The sequence below is a fragment of the Xiphophorus maculatus genome, chromosome 14, assembly GCF_002775205.1.
Source record: "Xiphophorus maculatus strain JP 163 A chromosome 14, X_maculatus-5.0-male, whole genome shotgun sequence".
NCBI classification, from domain to species: Eukaryota; Metazoa; Chordata; class Actinopteri; order Cyprinodontiformes; family Poeciliidae; genus Xiphophorus; species Xiphophorus maculatus.
The window spans coordinates 6979062-7001281 of NC_036456.1; the positions used below are offsets into that span (position 1 = coordinate 6979062).

A 22220-nucleotide genomic window follows, 5' to 3' on the forward strand; every position below is an offset into this window, starting at 1 on the left:
TTGATTGCTAATACTTTTACCACGGTTTGTACTTTTATTTAACATTTCTTTATTCAGCATTGTGATCCATTTCTATTTAATTCACTCAATGATAAATATGAATGTCTGACTGGCCACAATTTGAGATATAGGATATAGAATAAATCTTTTAAATGTTCCTTTAATTATCTATTTTCTTACGTGATCCGACCTGGAAAACACTAGAGCTAAAAAAAATCCACATTTTTCTTAAAATAACTTGAGCTTTTACCTGAGAGAGAACTGTTGGACTTCTGCTTGTGGAGCTTCTCCTTCTCCTTCTTCGTTTTGGGAATAATCTTCAGCTTCATGCTGCTGGTGCCTTTACTGCTGCTCCGCACAGAGTCCTAGAAAGCAAACAGTGGGACTAGTCGATACACTCCCAGAACCTTCTCCCCCCCGACAGGCCGGTTCAGGACCGAGCGGCCTGTGATGACGCGTACCTCCTCGGAGCACTGCATGAGCGGACAGATCCAGTGGATGTCATCCAGCTTCAGCAGCTCAGCGCTCAGGTTGTTCAGGGTCAATCGGAGCTCTTCCTCCTCGGGAAAATCCGACTGAAAGAGAAGAGGAGGCGCTGGATTATTTGCTCCGTCTGAAAAGGTCAACATTTGCTTATATTCCTTCCTGTCCGGCTACAATGAGAGTCTTCTGAATAAATAGAGATTTAGGAGTTTTAAACAAAAAAAAAGTCATGGGAATTTTAAAAGAAAGTTATCTGCTGAAGAAGCCGAAGTGAAACTAAAACAGTTGTTTAAGAGTTAGACTATGAGAAGGAAAAAAATATCTCTACAAAAAACCTTGCAGGAATACATCAGCATCTATAAAATGATGCTAGTTTTGGATGCAGAGATCAGAACGAGGAGGCTTATGGAAGAAGAAACAAAACTTGGAAGTTCATTGAAGGAGTAAAAAAAGTCTGAAACAGACACTCTCTAGTTCTCAACTCTACTTTTGTTTGTCTGCACAAAGTGCTTTTGTTTGGAAAGGCACACGTCCATAGATTAAGCTGCAGAGAACACAGGCTGAACAAAAACAGACTGCAGACGTTCAAACTGAAACGGAGAGAGAACAGTGATGGAGCTGAACTCTTACCAGGAGCTTTCCGTCCAGCAGCATGCTGGTCTCAGCCTGGAGGACTTTACTGCTGTTGACGATCTCCACCGCCGTGCTGCGGCTCAGACACTGAAGCACATAATAAATCACCGTTTCAACTGTTACGTTTCTAAACTCAACAAACGTTTGGAAATCGCTGCGTTCACAAAACCAGCGAGGTCAACAGACTGCAGTTCGACCCGAGAGTCAAACACACGGCTGAGAATCTGTCCCCTCTCAAAGCGGCCATCTGCGTCTCCGTGGCGGTCTCACCTCGTTGCTGGACACCTTGGCCTCGGTGAGCACCAGGGCGGTGGCGTTCACGGCGTGAGCCAGCTCCTGCTCCACCAGCTTGTGGGTCTTAGCCGCCTCGCGGATTCTAACGCGGAGGAGAGAAGAAAAAGTAGTAAAGTCATGATTGCTTAATTAAAGCCACACAACTGGTTACAGTAAAGACGCTAGAAGCTAACGGCGCATACTTATTGATGAGCGTGTCGGCCACGATGCCCAGCTGCTGCACCTGGGCGCACTCCTCCTCGGTGAGGTACTCCATGGACTGCTGGGAGTTGAGGCGAGGCCTGGCGGCGCGGTAGCTGTCGATCTTCCTCTTGTCCTCCCACGACTTCAGCGTGCTCTCAAACGCCTGACCGGACGGAAACAAACGACAAAACTGATCTTCAATATTTAGAAAAGTTAAAGATATTCCCTCCCTCCATATGCTGCAATTTCTTGTGTTTAGTGATGGAATAACACTTCCTCTGATTTTTTTAAACTCTTGTTTACCGATCCAGATCTGTTTTTGTTTAACATTCATAAAGCCTGTCGGTGTCTCATTATTTCGCCGGATCCAGGTCGTGCTTAAGGGGACTAACCAGTGAGCAAACACACTTTTGAGTGGCGAAGGAAACCATGGAAACAAACCGCCCAAACGCGCTCGGCTCGAGAGAGAGAGCTCTCAAAGGTTTGAGCAACATGAAGAGGGAGCAAACAGAGAGAGGAAGGATTTGATTTAAGGAGTCCTGAAATAGAAAGGAAGAGTCAACAACATGAGCAGCAGACTCAGGACGATATCCAGCTGCAGACTCGTGACAGGAGAAGTATTTCAGGCCATAATACTCCGTCAAACTGTCTTCAGTTTTGTTTTTGTGTTTTTACAGAAATGCTCATATGTTTTAGTATATCTGGATGTGTGAGCTCACCCTGTCTCTGGTGAGCATCTGAGCACGGTTCTTGTGCACAATCTTGACGATGCCGGGCGGCTGGATCCAGGCTTCCCCGTCCACCTGCACCGGGACGCCCTCGTCCCCCAGGATGGTGATCTTCACCTGCCGACACTGAGAGCAACACGGACAAGGTCTCTCACCTGCGCCTTGCAAACACACACCTGCTTTAACAGTGATCTTGTCCACAGTTTCCTTGAGCGAACATTTAGAGATGCAGCATGAGACTTTTACATACTGAAACTGGCAGTAGGTTAGAGCTGCAACTAATGATTATTTAAGTAATCGACTGTAATCGATTGATTGATTAATCGGGTAAAGAAATTAGCACATTATGCAGATTTTTCATTGTAAGCATTCTCTTTGCAACATCAGAAATACATAAAAAAAATTCAAGTAAACAAATAATTCAACTCATTTTTTTGAATAAGAAAATGTTAACATTTTATTGCCTGAAATGCAATTACACAGCTTTGGTGTGCGCACAATCATTTGTAGTAAAGCACATTGCAGGGCTAATCTGTTGATTATTTTTTTGGATTAACTGATTAAGAGTGTTAGAGTATTTTTATACATAATTTTAACCTGATTGCTATGCAACTTTTTTTATCATACATGCAAAAGTACCTTTTCTTGAATTGTTCCTCCAGTGAACCATTAATCGATTACTAATTTAGCTAACGATTATTTCAATTATCACTTAATCGAAATTAATCTGATTAATTGTTGCTGATCTACAGTATATAAGCATTTTTTTAAGATGCACTTTTGTTCAAAATCATACAATCAAATTAAAACTTTACAGTGGATCTTTGAAATCAAACCTTTTGCTGACGATGTGCAACATTTTCTTCTTGCTCCCTGTTCACAGACTTCATTTTGTAGCTAAATTTACAGAATCCCTGCTGAAGAAAACCCTTTCCAGCTCATGTGCATAGGAAAGGTTTCTCACACATTTATTTTGAGCCTCTGTTACCTGAGTGATGCGGTGGTGCTGCAGGTTGATGACTCTGGACATGGCCATCTGCATGCTCCCAAACACCGCCACCACCTCCAGCTTCTTATCGTCGAACGACGGCGCTCCAAAGTTCTGAAGACAGAAATTATTCACTTTTCAAAGGTGGTGCTGCTTTCGGTGTCGGTGGCTGTTGTTGAAAAATGAAGTCGGAGGAAGCTTCACAAGTTTCAATCGGCTAAAGCTGGTGCAATGCAAAAACAAAATCTTACAACATATCTTTGGTCTCGTTTCTGGCGCAAATATATGAGTCCACTTGAAATAAGACAAAATAAGCTGAATAACTTTTCAGAAAGATATAGGAGCTTGTTTTAAATAAATAATTATTTCAATAAAAGTGAAAAAACCCGCCAGTGGAACAAGATATATTATGAGAAAAATATTTAGTTCCACTGTATTTCACTTCTAACTAATTAACTTTCGATCTAGTTTCTAGCGCAAATATATCAGTACACTGGAAATAAGACAAAACCAACTTTTCAACAAGATGTAGGAGCTTTTTTACTACAATAATTCCTTAATATTGATGAAAAGTACTAGTTAGAAGTGAAATAATCTGCCAGTGGAAAAATACTTTTTTCCCATACTTTGAGTTAAAATGTCTTGTTATTAGATTATTTCATTTCTGGCTGGTACTTTTCATCAATATTAAGGAATTATTGACTTAAAGCAAGCTCTCATATCTTGCAGTGCTACTTGTTAGTTTTGTCTTATGGCAAGTGTGCTAAGATGTTTGCAGGTCCTGTGTTGCTGCTGTTCTGTGTCTCTAGTTTTCATGGGCACCTCTTCCGTTTCAAAGGTGTGGATGCTGATTGCTCACATTGTCCTCTTTGGTTCCTCCCCAGAAGTTGATTCCTCCTGCATAGCTGGGAATGTTGAGGACCGCCAGGCCCTGCAGGCTCGGCAGCGACATGGCAACGCCGTCACACTGTGGAAAGAGAAGAAGAGTTCAGGATGACGGGGGGAAAATGTGCTGATGGAAGCAGCTAAACTTGTGATTCTGCTCATAAGAAGTTATGATGAGCTGCGTCTGTCTGACCTCCAACTGGACTCTCTGCTCCAGGTTCTTGTAAGTCTTCTGGACCAGCTCTTTGGTCCCGAGGACTCCGTACCACATCATGTTTTTGGTGCGACTACTGCGGATTGACAAGTCAAGAGGCAAGCATTCAAATTTACATTTCACTGGTTCACAAGTCATCTGGTTTAAACATCAGAGATATCCTTTGAATCACATTTCTGAATCACACTACTGTGTTAGAGGGATTATACCACGAAATCTGGAGGCAGTAACAACTTAAAACCTTAACAAAACAACTGCTGAATAAAAGAAACTAAAAAAGGAAGAAAAACTGACTCGTTTGTTCAAATTTGAGTTTGAACATCTGTGAGTTTATGCTTGAAAACGACACAACAGGATTTGACTGCAAAGCGATTTGTCGTTGCTTCATACCTGCATTTTTTGGGATGCTCGTCCCTCTTGTTGTTGAACTCCAGAGAAATTTTGGCGTCCAGTCCGATGCCGAAGTAGTTATTCATCACACACTTCTCTGTGCACTGACTAGAGAAACATGCAGGTTTTTAGTTAATTCAGTTAAAGCCCCATACCGCCTCGTTCACATTTTATCACCTTAAAATGCAAATATTTGTTTATTTTAATGGGGTTACATGTGATGAACACAAAGTAGTGAAAAGCTAAAATAGGCTTTTCAAAATGTTTCACAGATAGAATTTGCTCCATTTCATACAACTATTTCCTTTCAGAAGTCAAATTGCTGTTTTGTAATGAAAACTTTTGCTACTTTGTGTTGGTTTCTCCATTAGAGCCGGAGCTTGTGATGAACTTACACTGTGTCCTCGTTGAAGGTGACCACGTTCAGACTTTCTGTTTTCTCCAGGACGATGGGCGAGGTGGGACTCAAACCTCCTGGACACAATAATCTGATTTTAATATCATACATATCCTGGCTGAACATTTCTGGGCTTATTAGGAACGCAAGAGATCGATTATTGAGTTCATCTAAATCAACTGATTAATTGGTGAGCGTTAATTTTCTTTAAAATTTTAGGCAAAATTTTTCATAATATGCTGATTTAAAATAAAATAAAACATTAAATTTTAACATTTTGTGTCAGCTCGTGAAATACTAACTGAAGAGAAAATTATGTTTTTCTCACATTATTAAATCTGAACATAAACTATAACAAAACCTCTGAAGTTGCTGATAATAAAAGATGAAAATAATAAAATATGAAAAACCTTTAATTCCCCATGAATAGAGAGATGTTTGTGGTTGCTCTTGAAAGAATACAAACATTTTCCTCAAAATCAAACGTGTTTATTTTAATGTTTCTTTTAACCCTCTGAGTCCTAAACGGCGATCCAGCCAAATTTCCAGTACCGTAATTCCTCGACACTTTGCGCTATCTGAAAAAATTCCAACGGTTTCTGAAAGGTGAGACGTTGCGCTTTCCAGCCAATATCAGGTTATTACGGTAACTCCTCTGCCGCTGTAGCAGGGAGTGAAATTAATCTGAGGGTTGTTGTTATGGATAAATGGGCAAATATATTTACGTTTATAGAGCTGCATACAATTAAAATAAGCAAAAATATCCAGGGGGAAATGTTAAATTTTGGACACAAAGGGTTTTAAGTCACGCTACACATTTTTTGCGTCCTCGCCTGCCAGTCATTATTGAAGAAGTTGGCGCAGCTCCGCCATGCAGCTCGGCTGAATGAGCGCTATTAAGGTGAAACTTAAGGACTTGTTGAGTTTTTATATTTCTAAACAGAACCACATAAATAGCATTTTGCATCCCAATGCAGACTCTGTTTGGACCGTTTCTCTTTCCCATTCTGGGATCTCTCCGCCATATTTGTTTCTGTATCAACTGATAGCCAGCTGCATGCTCTGCTGGAAGGTCTAAGTGGTCGTTATTACTTAATCGATTGGAACTAATTCTAATCTAATAAAACATTAATTCACAATTAATCACAGGTTGATTATTTTTTTTCATCACTAGGACTTATCACCCAGAGTCCCTGCTGAGCCTAATCTGACACCTACGTGTGTCGGCATCCTTCAGCTCTTCACTGTTCTCCCTGGTGATGGACGATGAAGACGGCATCCTCTGGACCTGCGTGTGTCTGTTCTGCTCATCAACCACTGAAACGACGGAGCTCAGTCAGTGAGTCGCTCAAAGCTTTTTGAATTAAAGCAGCAGTGAAGGGCGAAGCAGAGGAAGGGGGAGCTACCTTTCTCAGCCTGTTCGATGATCTGCCTCAGGGCTTTCTTCAGGCTGTTGGCTCGGAGCATCAGCTGCTCTTTGGACCGATACGTTTTGCCCTCAGAGCCCGACTCGCCGCCACTTTCACCAGGGCTTGAGCCGACACTCTCCTGGCTCGGTGCTGAACCTGCCGGCACCACCTGGGTGAAAGCAGATAGGAAACGTAAATCCCTTAACACCTGTAAGGCAAAAGATGTTTTATACTTTTGGTGAAATCCCAGAAAGCTAATCCGTAGGAAATCGGCTACGTTTCACGAGTAGATCCACTGAAGTCCATCTTATGTCTACATTTTAACTGTGTGCGACAGGAAAAGGCTGAGGACGTTGCAAACATTTGCAGCGAGGCGGGCTGCAGGATCAGGGTCTGAAATCCTGTGCAGTTCTCAATTTGTCGAGCGGCAGCGTGAAATCCTTCTGACATTTCAGGGCTTTACTTTTATTTTCTCCATAAGATAAATCAATATGAGAATAAGGAAGCTTCAGCAGGAACAAAGCTGTGACTTTCAGGTTCCATCAGGAATCCTGATGAGATGAGGACACGTCCAAAAAACTAAGTTAACACAGTGAATATTTAGTATGCAGGACCTTGGAAACGTATTTACATCCCTTGGACTTTTCACATATTTTCATAATACAAACACAAACTGTGGTAAACCAGCATAACATCACCATTATCTGTGAGGAAAATAATGATGATAAAAATAATATAGGATATCTGCAGGATTCAGCAAGTCAAATTTAAGACTTCTTAAGACCTTTTTATTTCCACTGTGAATTAAATTTAATACTGAAAAAACTAAATATAGGTGAAGGTTCTGTGGGAGGCGCGCTGCAATAGAATCAAACAAACCAAAAACCGTGAATATGGCTCATGGTGACAGAGGCTAAACAAGTTAGCTAGCTAGTGTATATTAGCAGCTAGTTGAGCCTCAAATGTCTCGAGTCAAAGAGTGCAAAGAAGATGTTTGGGTGCAACTCAAATTTCTTCCTGACAGAAAAATCTTGTGAGAAAAACGTATAGTCACAACCTTGTGAGACTTGTGATTAACGTATTTAAGGTAAACTTACATTTTTCAAAGAGAATTTCAGACATTTTTAGGCCTTAATTTTAGACACACAAATCTAGGACTTTTTAAAGACTTTGTAAGGATTCACAGACATCTAGTTGGATTCAGCCTGCTGTCCTCTAAAAATAATTCCAATTAAATACTTTAGCTTAGGTCTTTAGCTTAAGTCTGTAAGAATTTAAATATATTATAGTGGTATGAATAACTTTAAAAATCATTCTGTGAACATATTGGATTAAAAGAACAGAGAAGCGTACATTAATGCAGTCATTTAATCTGACCAAACAACCAGAAAACAAAAACTAAAGAGAACAAATATATAAAAAAACTTGTGTTTATTCTAAATATTGTTCAGAATAAAAATAATTTTTGATATTTCTCTGCAGTAGTCCCTTAGATGAATCTTGCAGAAACTTACATCAAAGATGACAAGCAGGCCTACTTTGCTGGGGGGGGTTTATATATAAAATCCAACAATTTTGCTTGTTTTTCCCATTTTCCCGCAGCATGTCAGGCTCCTTTGATCATCACTGAACCTGTACCTGAGCTTCTGCTTCCTCGCTTAAGGCCTTCACCAGCGAATCCAGTTTGTCATTCAGCAGTGCGCACTGGGAGATAAACAGAGAGGAAGGATTGGACAGAAGTATTTCCATTGTTTAGACTGACTTCAAAGTCCGTTTTACAGTCACACAAAGAGAAAATAAAACAGTTTTGAGGATTAAAGCACAGGATTAATGCACAAAAGCTTTGGAAATGAAATTACAATGTGACCAGGGTTAAAAGACCGATGTTTGTAAAAGACATTCCCTCCTGCAGTTTGCGCCATTAACTTTGGTGACACAGCAGCTCTAAGACTGTCTGCACCATTAGACTTCCTACAAACTGAGCCTAGCTGATGAGTAAGATTAAGACTGGAAGAGATTTGTTTATAAAGTAGCTGCACCCATGATTTATGAATCATTTAAATAAGATCGGTATTTGGATACTGATACAATCCAAACACAAGACAGATTATATTAATGTATTTGCATTTTGCCAATTTTGTCCTTTTAACACAAGTAACAACGCTTACATAAAGAAAAGAAAATTCCTCTGGATGCCCTTAAAGTGGTTCATTACTGAAAAAGCAATGCAGGCAATGCCTCAGCATCAATATAATAAGTCATGTAAGGCAAGAAGATTAAACATTACTGTTTCTATGCAGCATGTGGCTGATTATTTCTTTAAATTTCTTTTGTCAGAAGGGAAACTTTAAATAATTCAGGAAAAAATAATATTTGTGCCCCCTTCTTGGACAACATACCATTAAAGTTCAAAACTAACAACATAAAGTCTGACAGAGAATAAAACGTGTACAAAAAAAGAGTTAAAAAAATTCAAAAAGGTTCAGGCAGCACTGATTTGGATCTCTCCTTTTTGAAGTTTTGATAAAGAAAATCTGGCCAGTGCTTTTTAATCAGGCATGCAGCATGTATGCAGATTACCTGTTCTCAGTCAACAGTGTCGGGTTTTCAGAATAATTACATAAAATAGGGAGGAAATGGAAGCAAATGTGCTTACATTTTAAAATCAATGATATGGAATCGTAATGACAGTTTAGGTGATTAAAGTGTTTTTTTTATATATCAGATATGAATGTTAACCATCATGATGTGCCTATAACAAACATCACCACTTAAAATACTCAAACGCTGTTAATGACATCACAACTATTTAAAAACAGGATTTCTGCAGGGCTCAACTCAAATGTAAGACTTTTTAAGACGTTTTAAAGGACTTTATGGATTAAACTTCAAACTTGCCTCACAACAGAAATGTGAAGGTGTTTGTGGGTGACTCAAACTTTTGCCTGACAGAAAAGATCCACGAGAAAAAAAACTACATAAAATAGTCCTGCCACAACAAAATTTAAGGCATTAAAGGCCAATTTACATGACCTTAAATGGTATTTTAAGGCATTAATTTGAGATACATGAATTTTAGACTTTTTAAGGATGCAGACTGTGTAAAAAGCATAAAAAATGGGAGATCAATACTGGGTGAAATTATTTTTTTCCCCCTATTTCTACTGTAGCATTTTAGCTGAAGAAACAGCTAAAAATGCCATTAGACATAAACAGATCGGTTCCTCAGCTCATCCTCCCAATGTTTGAAATATAAAACTGCAATAATGACCATATTATCCAATTTGAATTGTAAATTTAAATTGTTTTGCACTTTTTTATTGTAGATGTAAGAATACATGTCATATGCAGGACTAGAAATTACACATATAATTCTCCAAAATGACTCCCGCACATGAAGAAGTAATAAAACTTGATGTTGTGCAGCGTTTTGTAGTCACTCCATTATAAACACACACACACACCTCCATCAGTCCACGGGGCCGGCGTTGGTGTTATACAAGTGCTTACATAACCCACACACACAATTAAACACACTTTACCTTCTTTGCCATGGCATCTGCCTCCTCCTTGTTCTCTGTGGCTCTCTCGTACGCTTTCCCCACCTCTGCCACAAAATCGTTCACCGTCCCACACAGGAACCTGCCGACACGGGCGAGATCTGGCTTAGTGCTCGGCATCAAGCATATGATGCCTGATGATTGACACGCTGGAGATTTGATGACTCATGACGCTGGGGGGTTGATATTCACACACGCGGCGGCGGCGGCGGCGATCTGCTGCTGCCTACTGTTTACACTGTTTACTCACATCTGGCACTTTGCTGCTGGGTGAGTCAGCAGGCAACTTTCTCCAAACTCACACTGCACTCAGTAAAGATAAAATCATCTTAAGCGAGTTAAACCGCCTGTTCTTTCTTGTTTTGCCTTGATTGGATTTGGGATTTGTGTGTATTTTAAAATTAATAATGGGGAGTGAAAAAGCAGAATGATGCCAATTTTACCCAAAAAAGAAAAAATAAACATTCTTCAAATCTAAAAGCAGCTTGTCTTCCTCATCAGCGTGAGGCCATTGAGCTTTGTTAATGTTCAGAGGCAACCATTAGAGCTGTACTTTATGCTGGTGAAATGTCCTCACATATATGACAGTAAAGTGAATATCAGCAGTGACAAATTCAACACAGTCAAAATCCATTTTGTTACCGACTGAACGTCCGTACACGCACTGCAAAAATACAAAAATCTTACCTAGAGCAAATATTTCAGTAAACTTGAAATAAGACAAAACTACAAGTAACTTTTAGGAAGAATTAGGAGCTTGATTAAGTGAATAATCCCTTAAAACAGAAAAAAAGTACACTAAAAACATTTTTCTCATGTTATAGGTGACATAATATGCCAGTGGAACTAGTATGTTTTTAAATGATTTATTTAGATAAAATAAGTCCCTTCATCTTGCTGAAAAGTTACATTTGATAGATATTCAAAATAAAAACACACATTTTATTTCCTCAATGTCTGAAGTTAAATCAGATCAAACTTTTTTAGTTTTAACTTTGATAAAATTACCAAAATTATTTCTATTTGCTAATTGACAAGGAAATCTTTTATTATTATTTTTTGTAACTTTCCTCGAATTCAAAAGTTTACATACATTTTGGTCGGTATCAGTGATAACAGTTTTTCTAAATGTATGACTTGGGTCAAATCTTTTCCTGTTAGTTAGTTTTGTCTTATTTCAACTGTACACTAGAAACTAGTAGCTACTTGGTAAGATTTAGTTGTTTTACAGTGCAGAATACTTTTCCATGTATCTAACGTGAAGCAGGTCAGAACAGTTTCCATCAGTTTAATGCAACAAACCAAATGGTGGAGAAAAGTGCTGTGTAATGGCGGCTAAGCTAAGACTGCTGTGCACTAATGCAGTCAGACGAGCCCTAAATAACGCTTCATCCCTCTCTTCCACTTAGACGTGCGCACACACTCGCGCCTTTAAGTGCATGTTTGCACTTAAAACAAGATCAGAGCAGGAAATCGATACCTGCTGACCGGACATTCGCTCGTGAAGACTCTTTTTCTCATTATCGTTGACGCTCTCTTTCTCCTGGTTTTACAGCTCATCCTTCCACACCTTTCTTCCTCCTTGTATCTACACTTCAACCTGTGTTCCTGTTTCCTGTTTTAATGCAGGAATTCGTGGCACGTACTTGGCGGAGGAGATGACGTCGCTGTGCTTGTCAGAGTCCAGGATCTTGGCCAGGTGGCAGGCGACGGAGTCTGCATACTGAGTGATGTGGATCTGAAGCATGAATAAAGAAAGCCACCAGTAAACCACAGAAACAAGACTGGTTTTTTTTTTTGGGGGGGGGGGGAGTAGTGGGGGTTACCTGATTGTAAAAAAAAAAGAAATCCCTGGAAAGGATGGATTTTGATTTAACTGGATCAGAAATCATGTCTGCATAGCTTTATCTCTGGTGTGATAACGTCAGGTCATACATCCAGCTAGCTCAGATGGTAGCCATCTGCTAACAAACCCTGCTAACTAGCTAACAAAGGTTTATTAGCTAGCTAGCTAGCTGGAAATAAGCAAATGGTTAACAGTAACAAAACACAGTGAAGATGTCTGAGTTTTTAAATTTTAATGAATTTCTGACATTTAAAGGAATACTTTTTAAGTATATAAATTTAAGACTTTTCAAGGATGTGCGAACACCCTGTTATTGTAAAAACTTCGGGACTCTTCAGAAGCCAATTTTTGCAGTAGTTCCCTCACGGAGAGCTTTGCATACATTAACATCCCTCGCTGTAAATTAGCAGTCTTCATTCAGCCTCGCTGCCAGATGCTCTATGAAGTTCATACCCCAGAGTAGTCGTGGATTACTAATTAAAGTTCACAGAGGTAATGATCAGCTGCAGAAGGTATACATAAGACAAGATTATCTTCACTAAAAAAAAAAATTTTTTTAAAGTGAGATTAAGCTGCTGCAATAAAATACCATTTTTAAGGGTGTTTTGTGGCCAAATTATTATTGCTTTTCACTCCTGCGGTTTTCTTTAAAAAAGTAACCAGAGGGACAGTGGAGTAGAGATGAACAGTCTTATTAACCGCCTCCATCACATTAGCAGTGCAGTGTCAAAATTCAGCTTTCATTCCAAACACACAGCTGCCCTTCGTCAACACCGCCGCCCTGAGGTTTGGCTCTGATTGCCTTGGCTTCCCTTCGCTACTCCCAGCAGTTGTTTTCCAAAACAATGCCTCAGAGGTTTTTATAAGCCCCGGTTTTTATGGATGCTATCTGTCGACGGCAGGCAGCCTCCTCAAAGTGCTGCGGGCTGATTTACCTGCGGCAGAGCCTCGTGGCTGTCGTCTTCCTTCACGGTGGGCGTGTGTTTATTGGTGGGGGGCACCTCGTATGTCATTACGCTCCATCTGAAAACACACACATGGGCCTAACATGAAACACTTTATCAGCGGCTGATCAGGTGGGAAGCAGAGGGAGGCGGTGGGGGAATTTGAAAGCAGCTGACAGGAGATCAAGAAAAACTCGACAGCAGTTTAAACTTGAAGCGAAAAAACTTTTTTTTTTTCTTCTGAATTTTTTAACAGCTTTAGTCTTCAAACAGTCCTGAACTCTCCATCAGAGGTAACTTTAAACTCAGATTCCAGCTAAAAGCCTTCTTCCAGCGGTTTCATTTGGCAACAATAAGTCACAAAGTGCATAAGCTGACACTGAACTCTGCTGGAAAGCTTGGACGTTACAACATGCAAACCCTTCTCTCCAGGTTCTTACCGGTCCAGCATCTTGGTGGTGGCTCTCTCCAGCTTCTCCAGGATCTGCAGCAGCTGGGCGTCGTCGTCGCACAGGCCGCCCCAGCCCAGAACGCGGGCCAGGTCGTTCCCCGTTCCCAGGGGAAGGACTCCGAGCTGGCACTGAGGAGAGGCAGACGGTGGACAGACGTCAGGTCATGCTCGGCAAAGGTGGATCAAATCTTATTTCACAGACTACTTGGTTATTAATTAACAGAACACGGATCTGGAATTAAAACCGTGTAGGTGCGGATGTGAGACGGCGTTAATGCCACAGTGATTAGTGGAAATAGCCAGTGCCTTTGCAGAAACTCAGAAACTTATAGTCATATTCAATGAATAGGAATATTTTATAAACATTTTATTTAAAAAAAAAAACGTTGTTTAAGCAGGTATTAAACATACTTCCCCCCCCCTCTTTGTTTATACAGCTTGTCATGAGTGGATATCCATTCTTGACCAGCACTGTGTTTCTCATCCATGTTCTCACCTGTTTATGCAGGTTGAGCTTGTCGAGCTCCGACAGCACCCAGCCCACGCTGCCGTCTCCACCGCACACCAGGATGCGAAACGTCACGAACTTCTGGAAGAGCCGCAGCCTGCGAACCGGAAGAGAGGATCACCGCGGAACGTGGATGGGCGTTGTGAGGTCAGAGAATCGATGTTTCGTCAAAAACAGGACGTACCCGAGCTCTGGTCCTCCGTTCATCAGGTCGAAGACTTGAGCCGGGTTCAGAAGCTGCTTGAACTTGCGGAGGAACTTCACCCCCTGGTTGTCGCCGCTCTTGGAGTTCACCAGGACCAGGAGAGGGCTGGCACAAGATCCAGAGGTGGCCTTCCAGAAACCTAACGGCAAGGATTGGAAATTAAAGAAAAATTAAATTTAAAAAAAACAGCTACACTCTAAATCAGGGGTGGGCAACTCCAGGCCTCGAGGGCCGGTCTCCTGCAACTTTTAGATGTGTCTCTACTTCAACACACCTGAGTCAAATAATGAGGTCATTAGCAGGACTCTGGAGAACTTGACTGCACTTAGGAGGTGATTCAGCTGTTGGATTCAAGCGTGTTGGACCAGGGAGACATCTAAGAGTTGCAGGACACCGGCCCTCGAGGACCAGGTTTTCCCACCCCTGCTCTAAATTGACGAGTCTGAAAAATATCTGAACTGGATGCGTCAAGAAATCGACAGATTGCTAAACGATCGATTAGTGACCGACCGTAAAGTTAAAAATCTAGCCTTTCTTTCAGTCAGTGTTTGTCTACTGAGGCTGGCCTGGCAACACTCTTCAGTGAACACTGCTACTGAAAAAAACTTAATCAAAGCTAGTCTGTCTGTTTTATACTTTAAGTCCCGGTCTATTTGCATTGAAAATATGGAAATAGGAAATGTTACAAGTTTTTTGGAAAAAGGATGAATAATAATACAGAAAACGCAGGAACTGATGTTTATTATCTATGCTATCAATGCTAAGCAAGCTAACAGTGCTCGTCACTCATTTAAGATGCTAAAGAAAGCTTAAAATGTCAACTCTCTAACTTGTTTCTGTTTTCCTCCAACACACTTGGTGTGACGACGCCTCTGCTACTAAATAACTAATCATTGATCTGGACAGAAAGGCTCCTGTGTAGAAACAACGAGTTCAGAAATGATATGAAAAATCAGACTGTTTTCCTGTTCAAATAAATCTAAATAAATATTTATCTTTAGAAAGATGTGTTTCCACAAATTATGCCCCGTAAACAAGAAGGTTTTACTGGATTTATAGACCCGCTGTGGTGATGAGACAGAAATCTTTCAGCTGTTTGAGAAAATGACACACAAAAAAATTCAGAAAGAAAGAAAAAGATAACTTTGTTGGTATTTGCAGCTCCTACAGAGAGATATCAGCATTTCTGTAGCTTGTTTTTGTATTTAAAGGGCAATGTTTATTCATAAAAAGCTGTAAACAAGTGAAAAACTAAATACGGCTTACAAATGAAAAGTTGACAAAATCTAAATTTATGACTCCATTGTAAACAAAACAGAAAAATGTCTGCAGATATTTAGAGAATATAATAAAGTCATTCATCAAGCCGTGGCTCTTAACATCAACCTGTTCCCAGCATTTAGACCAGACCAGTGAGATTCCTCGGCTTTTTCTCCCTTCTGTCGGTTCCACAGAACATAGAAAAGTAGGCTGCGTGTGTGTGTGGGTGTGTGTGTGTGGGGGTGCGTGGGTGGGTGCTGTCTCACCATCTGAGTCGATGCTGTTAAGTGCAGTGGGTGGGATGATTGAGACTCGACATTGGCCCAGGGGACACACCTTCCCCATTTGTTCTTTACAGCTGTTATGCACCTGAAAGTACACACACACACACACACACACACACACACACACACACACACACACACACACACACACACACACACACACACCCACACACACAGTGATTTGGTGGACACAGTAATTGTAGATTTCAGTGGTGGCAGAAAGGTCGTTACATCCCACTGAAACCCACCAAATGCCAGTTCTGTAACCTTTACAAATGCCACTCTGGATCATTTGTGCTTGTGCCTCTCTCTGTGTTTTTATGTGCTCAGGATTGGACTTTGTGTACTCCATAAGAAGCCTGTGGTAAGTGGGATTGGGGGAAAGTAGAAGCGTGGCGCTCTGTAGGATCTGCTGAGAACAGCCAGCTCAGCGGTCAGATTCAGATGTATTTATCCAGGTTTTTCTTACAACACAACGTGGATAAAACGTTTCCCCTCTAGGGTTCCAAGATGGCGCCCATATGCACATGTTTATGTTTGTCTTTCTGTACTGAAATGTAATGTATTTTTTCTTTAGGATCAATAAAGTACAACTGATTGATTTTAAAATGTTTGTATCAACAAAGCAGTTGTAGAGTAATCGATTACTAAAATAATTAGTAACTGCAGCCCCACAAATTACAACGCAGCAAAGTCTGCTGTAGTTTTGTCTTCTGTCCATTTTTACTCTTTTGCTTCATAAACTCAGATGTATCACACGTTGGCATTAATGATAAACCCATTGGGTAACACTTTATTTGATGGGGTGTGACTGACATGACACTGTCATAAATACGACAAAACAACCTGTTATGAAGATGAAGGAGTTTACAACTGTTGTCATGACGCATCATTTGGTAAATAATGACACTTTCAATGCAAAGTTGCATTAAAAGTCCATTAAAAGTGCCAACTAAATATAAAGTGTTACCCAAATGGGTTTAGGAACAGCGATAGTTTTCATCTTTTGAATTTGGTTGAGGCACTTTACAGACATCTTTATATAGAAAGACATGTATCAGAAGCTGCTTTGCTACATTCTGTTACATTTCCTTGTGAAAGGTGTTGACACTTTGCCTCAAAGACGATGTGACGAACGTACTGTCTGCACAGAACACTCTGTAACGTGTTCATATCCAACATTTTTAAAGTCTTGCATCAAAAGAAAAAAACCCCCAAAACAAAACAATAAGAAGCTCTGATGCTGTTATAAACCCGAACCGGAAACTCCCTATGGCTCCAATTTCATCTTCATCCCTGATGACGCCGCGTTTCATTTAAACTTCTCTTGAGCTAAAAATAACTTTCGGCTCTAAACAAACGACGCTGATGTGAAATGACAATTTTTGACAGGAAGGAGGCTGAGATCAATCCCACTCACGATGGCCTTGCACCAGAGGCAGCGCCAGTCCTGCAGCCGCCGCACGCTGCCGCAGTTCTTGTCACACACCACGCATTTAGCGCTGACGGGCAGGTTGCCTTCCAGCCACTGGTGTGGCATGGACACCTGAGAACAGACACAGGAAACACAGCAACGTGATGAAAGCACTTTGCTAAAGTGGAACGGCCTGTTTCTGGGTGTCTTTGTTCAGAGAAAAACGTAGAATTTTGTTCAGAGTAGAGCTGATGAATGTCTCACCCCGTCCTCGTCCTCAATGATCTCGTTCCCTATGGAAGCCAGCGTGGTCCACTTGCAGTTGTTGGTGGAGCGAACAGCACAGCGCTTGTGAGCCTTGAACTTGCAAACTGAAAAAGAAAAAACTTCTTTTTAAAGTTTTAGTTTTAACTACAGCTTGTCCTGAGGTTTGTCTGTTGAACATCTCGTAACAGTATGGATGTAATTTTTCCACATTTTGTCATATTTTAACTAAATGCTTTGAACCAACTCAATTTGGACCATAATTCTGAAGTGAAAAACGAGCAATAAATGACTGTTAAATTGGTGAAAGAAAATCTATAAATGGCAATTTTCAAATCTCGCTTTAGATTCTCAGTTGGATTCAGGACTTTTTAAATGACTTGAAGTGAAACTTCAATCATGATGCTGCCACCACCGTGTTTTACAGTAAAACACAAACTCTTAGCAAGTATATTTTATCTAATTTATAATGCAAATGTCTTAGTGCATAAGGCAAAACTAACTTGCAAGTAACTTTTCAGCAAGACGCAAGAGCTTAATAATGATTTTAAAAGGTACTAGTTCCACTTACAGATCATTTTACTTACAACAAAACATTTTTCCGACGTTACAAGTGAAATAATCTGTCGGTGGAACTAGTACTTTATCAATATTAAGGAACTATTAACTTAAAACAATCTCTTCTTTCTTGCTAAAAAATTACTTGCTGTCTGGTTTTGAGTGAACTAAGATATTTACACTAGAAACTAGATGAAAAGAAATACTGATTTTGTGTTTTTGCAGCGATAGTGTTGGTGTCTTCAGGCTGATACGCAGCACTGGTTTCCTGCCAGACAAAATGTTTTACATTTTACTGTGAAATTTGATCTTTGTTGACGTCAGCCAGCTTATTTCGTACATCAGCTATGTGGTTTCAGCTAAACTGCAACATGACTTCTTATTATGGGTTTTCTTGTTGTTAATCTTCCATAAAAGGTCAACCAGCAGTTGTTCTCTTGACAGCGTCGTCCATCCGCAGCAGTGGATTTCTGCAGCGGGTTACTTGGCTGCTTCCCTGATTAATGCTCTTCTAGCACAATGATGGATTGGGTAGTCTTCGAAAGCCTGGGGTGTTATTTCACGACTGAACTTTGTAACTTCAAACGTCATCGCTGACCTGTGTGCTGCGTTCGTCGCTCTTCGTGTTGTTCACTCATGTTCTCCAACAAAACTCTGAGGCCTTCGCAGAAACACTATTCACGTTTTAGGTGGATTCTAAAGGCATTTAAGGTTTTATCTATAAGAGTCATGTGAAAGGTTTCAGATTTTCCTTTGTAAAAGAACAAATTTACACATAACATTAAAACTATGTTTTGTATGTTTTTTTGTTTTTTTTCCCAACATCACATTTACACAGCAAAAATACAAAGTGGTTGTGGTCTGGTTTCTAGTGCAAATATCTTAGTAGACCAAACTAACTTACATTAATGCTTCTTTAAAATCCATAAAAAGACATAGTTCCACTGGCATATTATTTAATTTATAACAAGAGTTTTTTTCTTTGATACAAATGAAATAATCTGCCAGTGTAACTAGTACTTTTTGGCATTTGTAAGGTGATATTCACTTAAAGCAAGCTCCGATATCTTGCTGAAAAGTTAATGTTGCCTTATTTCAAAAATATTTGCACCAGAAACTAGATCAAAAATACTTAGCATGATTTTGTGTGTTTGCAGTGTGTGTACTTCTTTGTGTTGGACAACCAAATAAAATTCCAATTACATAAATTGACAAATTAAAAGTTTAAAAGAGAATGAATATTTTTGCAAGGCAACATATGCAAAATCCCTTATTTTGGTCTGTTTAAGCTTTTTTGCCCAGCTCGTATAAATGTACTTGTAAAAGCAGAAACTGCAGAAAGCAACGACTGTGTGGCATTTATGTTTAATCATTTATCAAGATGTGGGACTTGACAATCTGGTTTGATTCTTGTTTAAGCTTTGCATGCAAAGCTGATAACTGCTGGTTAGTAATTTTGCTGTTTGCTGCACTGGATTTGTGCAGGACTCTGGATTGTTCTTAGAGAAATTTTAACCTGAATAGTAATAAAACGCGTTTATTGGAACCTGAGCTCAAGACATTATATGAGTTCAGATTTTCCGGTTTGATATGAAAGATGGTGAACCGCAGCTATCACTTAGTCAAATCTGCCTTGAAGGAAAGAGTTATAAATCTCTGTCAACGCTGAACACCAAGAAGAAGAAAAAATGCTTCATTTAATACGACATAATGTTTAAATAAATAAAACTAGCTCAAAGTTTCAGCTGCTATGCACCAGAAATCTGGAACAAACTTCTGGAAAACTGCAAGACATCCGAAACACTGAGCTCCCTTAAATCAGGACTAAAAACCCAGCAGTTCAGAGTTGCCTTTGAACAAGTAATAATGGATCATTGATTAACATAAATGATATGTATTGATGATGGTGAAATATGCAACCCAAATAAACTTGGTTGGAAGCACTTACAGCTAACTTCAGCTCCCAATTGGTGTGTGTACAGATGCTATATCCAATTACTACTTCTAAAATGTGTGTGGGGGTGTGTGTGTGTGTGAGTACCTTCACAGGACAGGCCGTGGGAGGTGACGCCTGGCAGGGCTTCCTTGCAGACGTTGCAGAAGGTGGGTCTGGCGTGTGAGCAGGCGTACCAGTTGTGCATCCCAGAGAAATGCTCCATGTTGAACTGGCTGGCCTGGGCCGAGCAGAAGACAATTTTGTGTCAAACTGACACTATAAAGGCTGCAGAAAATGTTACACAGTTGATCGAGAAACTTTAATATGGAAGACAGTGGGGGAAAAAGACAGAAGGCAAAGATAAGACAAAGAGGATCGTGTTGAAGTTACTCCATAAGGAAAGCAGAGTGCGTAAGAGATTAGAGACGCTCACTTCATAGGTTTCCCATTTCTGAACGGATTTAAGGGCCGTGATCCAGTCCTCCATTTCCTTCCTGCTTTCAGCACAAAGCATAAGTTTACGAAACGGGGTGATCACCTGTGAAGGACAGAGGTGCGTTCTGAGATTAGCACATTTTTACTAAAACAAATCTGACGTATTTGTATTTATTTCCACGTTAAAAATTGATCAAACAAACCAAGCTCGCTGATTTCTAAGCTCTATGTGTTTAGTACTTTAAAGTTAAATACAGCTCAGTCTGATGAATGTCTCCACTTGTATCTAAAGAAAAAACTATTTTGAACTTCTGATGGCAAAACAAAAATTACCATAAGGTGTGCCAACAGCATACAAATGAGAGCCTCTAGATGAGAAACATGCATCCTGAACAAACAATCTTCCAAACTCCTACAGATGCAGGAAATAAAGTCACTTTATTTCCCACTTTAACTCAGTAAACACTCATTAAAGGAGTTACTTTTGCAACATTATGACTTAATCTTCAGAATAAATGGGAAATTTAGAGTATCAAAGATGTTGCACGTTTACCTCGGCTGCTATTAGTTACATGTAGGGAAAAATATGGAGGGAATCTTAATATTTAATTATTTAAATGTAGAGTTGCACCGAGAAAAAGGTTGGTGACTGAGATCAGTTTGTTTTGTCCTGAATCGGATTCAATGAGGCTGGCTGAAAACTCAAAAATCAGATTTTTTGTATTTAAATGAACATGTAATAAAAAGTGATGAATGGTTGCAGTAGCAACACTCTTTGGTGTGAAAGGTGTTACAGATGTAAGCAGATTTAAAGTTAGCTATTCAGCGTTGGAGCATTTCAGCATCTCTAATGTGTTGTGGTTTTTAGAAGTTATTAAAAAGGAAACCAGTCTATTAAATGTGCTACTTAAAAAGAGATCAACAGACAATGAGAGGTTTATATATTACAGCAACTTTGCTCTGTACTACTGTGTTATTTACCTCTGTCACTTGAAATGTCTGCAGTCTTTAAGGAATCCACAGCTGTTTGCACCTAGCTAGGCTAACTGTGCTAATCACCAATAAAAGATGTTGTTACTGTTTTAAAATAATAAAAACTAGCTTTCCAGTGACTTCACACCATCACTGTGGGATGCTGCCTCTGATAATGACTAATGATGTCTGACAGCAGGAAGGCTAGAAAAGCAATTTATGAACGCTGTTAATTTTAGTTCGAGAGAAATTTAATTCAGTATTGAAGGTTAAAACTTTATACGAGACAAAAACTGGAAATTAAACAAAACTCTTCGGTGATTCTTTGTTGCCCTAGAATATTAAATAAATGAGTAATTAGTGGTTTTGTTGTCACAAATCAGTGTCTGTTCACACGTCCCACTATTAAACACAGAGCAGTAAAAGAAAGAATTTATTGGTCGCTGCACCTTCCTTCGTGTCTGTCTGTTAATATATACTTATTATATTATATATTATGTTATTAACTGTTACAACATTACAGAGAAAGCCCTTTGTTTACTAAGCAGAACATTTCCCAACAGATTTATTCTCACACAATGAGCCACAAAGAAAGTATGTAAATTATCAATGAGTCATATCAAAACATAGAGGAAGCATTTTTACACTTGTGGTGGAAAATTATTATTAGATAACATCTGCTGATCATGTTATATGAAATGAACTCTCACCAAACGAACCTGTTTGGTTTATACTCACAAGGCTGGGACTGTCTCTCCCATGTTTTGGATCCTTTATCGTCTCCATTATTGTCTTACAAGCTCTCTATATTGTGCACAATATGCAAAAAACCTGACTGAGTGATTTCACCTGACGGTGCTTGGAAATTAATTTATTTCCCCAAAACACTCCATAGTTTTATTATAGAGAAGGAAACACTGATGAAATGTAAAGTGAAGTTTAAGTTTGTAAGAGTTTGTCATATTAAAATCACATGTGC

At 39.7% G+C, this 22220-nt stretch overlaps 1 protein-coding gene across 2 annotated transcripts in view; it reads right to left on the bottom strand.

Annotated features, from left to right (window-relative positions):
- The window catches only part of LOC102220024 (diacylglycerol kinase eta-like), a 74172-nt gene that overhangs the window by 3222 nt on the left and 48730 nt on the right, over nucleotides 1–22220 (bottom strand). For both annotated transcript variants that reach the window (XM_023345992.1, XM_023345994.1), the window contains 25 exons: nucleotides 20268–20372; nucleotides 19940–20072; nucleotides 17341–17447; nucleotides 17083–17208; nucleotides 15645–15747; nucleotides 14098–14257; nucleotides 13902–14010; nucleotides 13395–13534; nucleotides 12946–13033; nucleotides 11811–11902; nucleotides 10147–10246; nucleotides 8243–8308; nucleotides 6602–6773; nucleotides 6414–6512; nucleotides 5194–5272; nucleotides 4799–4906; nucleotides 4388–4484; nucleotides 4169–4276; nucleotides 3310–3423; nucleotides 2313–2447; nucleotides 1593–1756; nucleotides 1387–1492; nucleotides 1114–1203; nucleotides 462–575; nucleotides 251–365 (listed from right to left, as the gene is read on the bottom strand). In XM_023345992.1, the coding sequence (XP_023201760.1) occupies nucleotides 251–365; nucleotides 462–575; nucleotides 1114–1203; nucleotides 1387–1492; nucleotides 1593–1756; nucleotides 2313–2447; nucleotides 3310–3423; nucleotides 4169–4276; nucleotides 4388–4484; nucleotides 4799–4906; nucleotides 5194–5272; nucleotides 6414–6512; nucleotides 6602–6773; nucleotides 8243–8308; nucleotides 10147–10246; nucleotides 11811–11902; nucleotides 12946–13033; nucleotides 13395–13534; nucleotides 13902–14010; nucleotides 14098–14257; nucleotides 15645–15747; nucleotides 17083–17208; nucleotides 17341–17447; nucleotides 19940–20072; nucleotides 20268–20372 (2830 nt within the window). The remainder of the gene's footprint in view (nucleotides 1–250; nucleotides 366–461; nucleotides 576–1113; nucleotides 1204–1386; nucleotides 1493–1592; nucleotides 1757–2312; nucleotides 2448–3309; nucleotides 3424–4168; nucleotides 4277–4387; nucleotides 4485–4798; nucleotides 4907–5193; nucleotides 5273–6413; nucleotides 6513–6601; nucleotides 6774–8242; nucleotides 8309–10146; nucleotides 10247–11810; nucleotides 11903–12945; nucleotides 13034–13394; nucleotides 13535–13901; nucleotides 14011–14097; nucleotides 14258–15644; nucleotides 15748–17082; nucleotides 17209–17340; nucleotides 17448–19939; nucleotides 20073–20267; nucleotides 20373–22220) is intronic.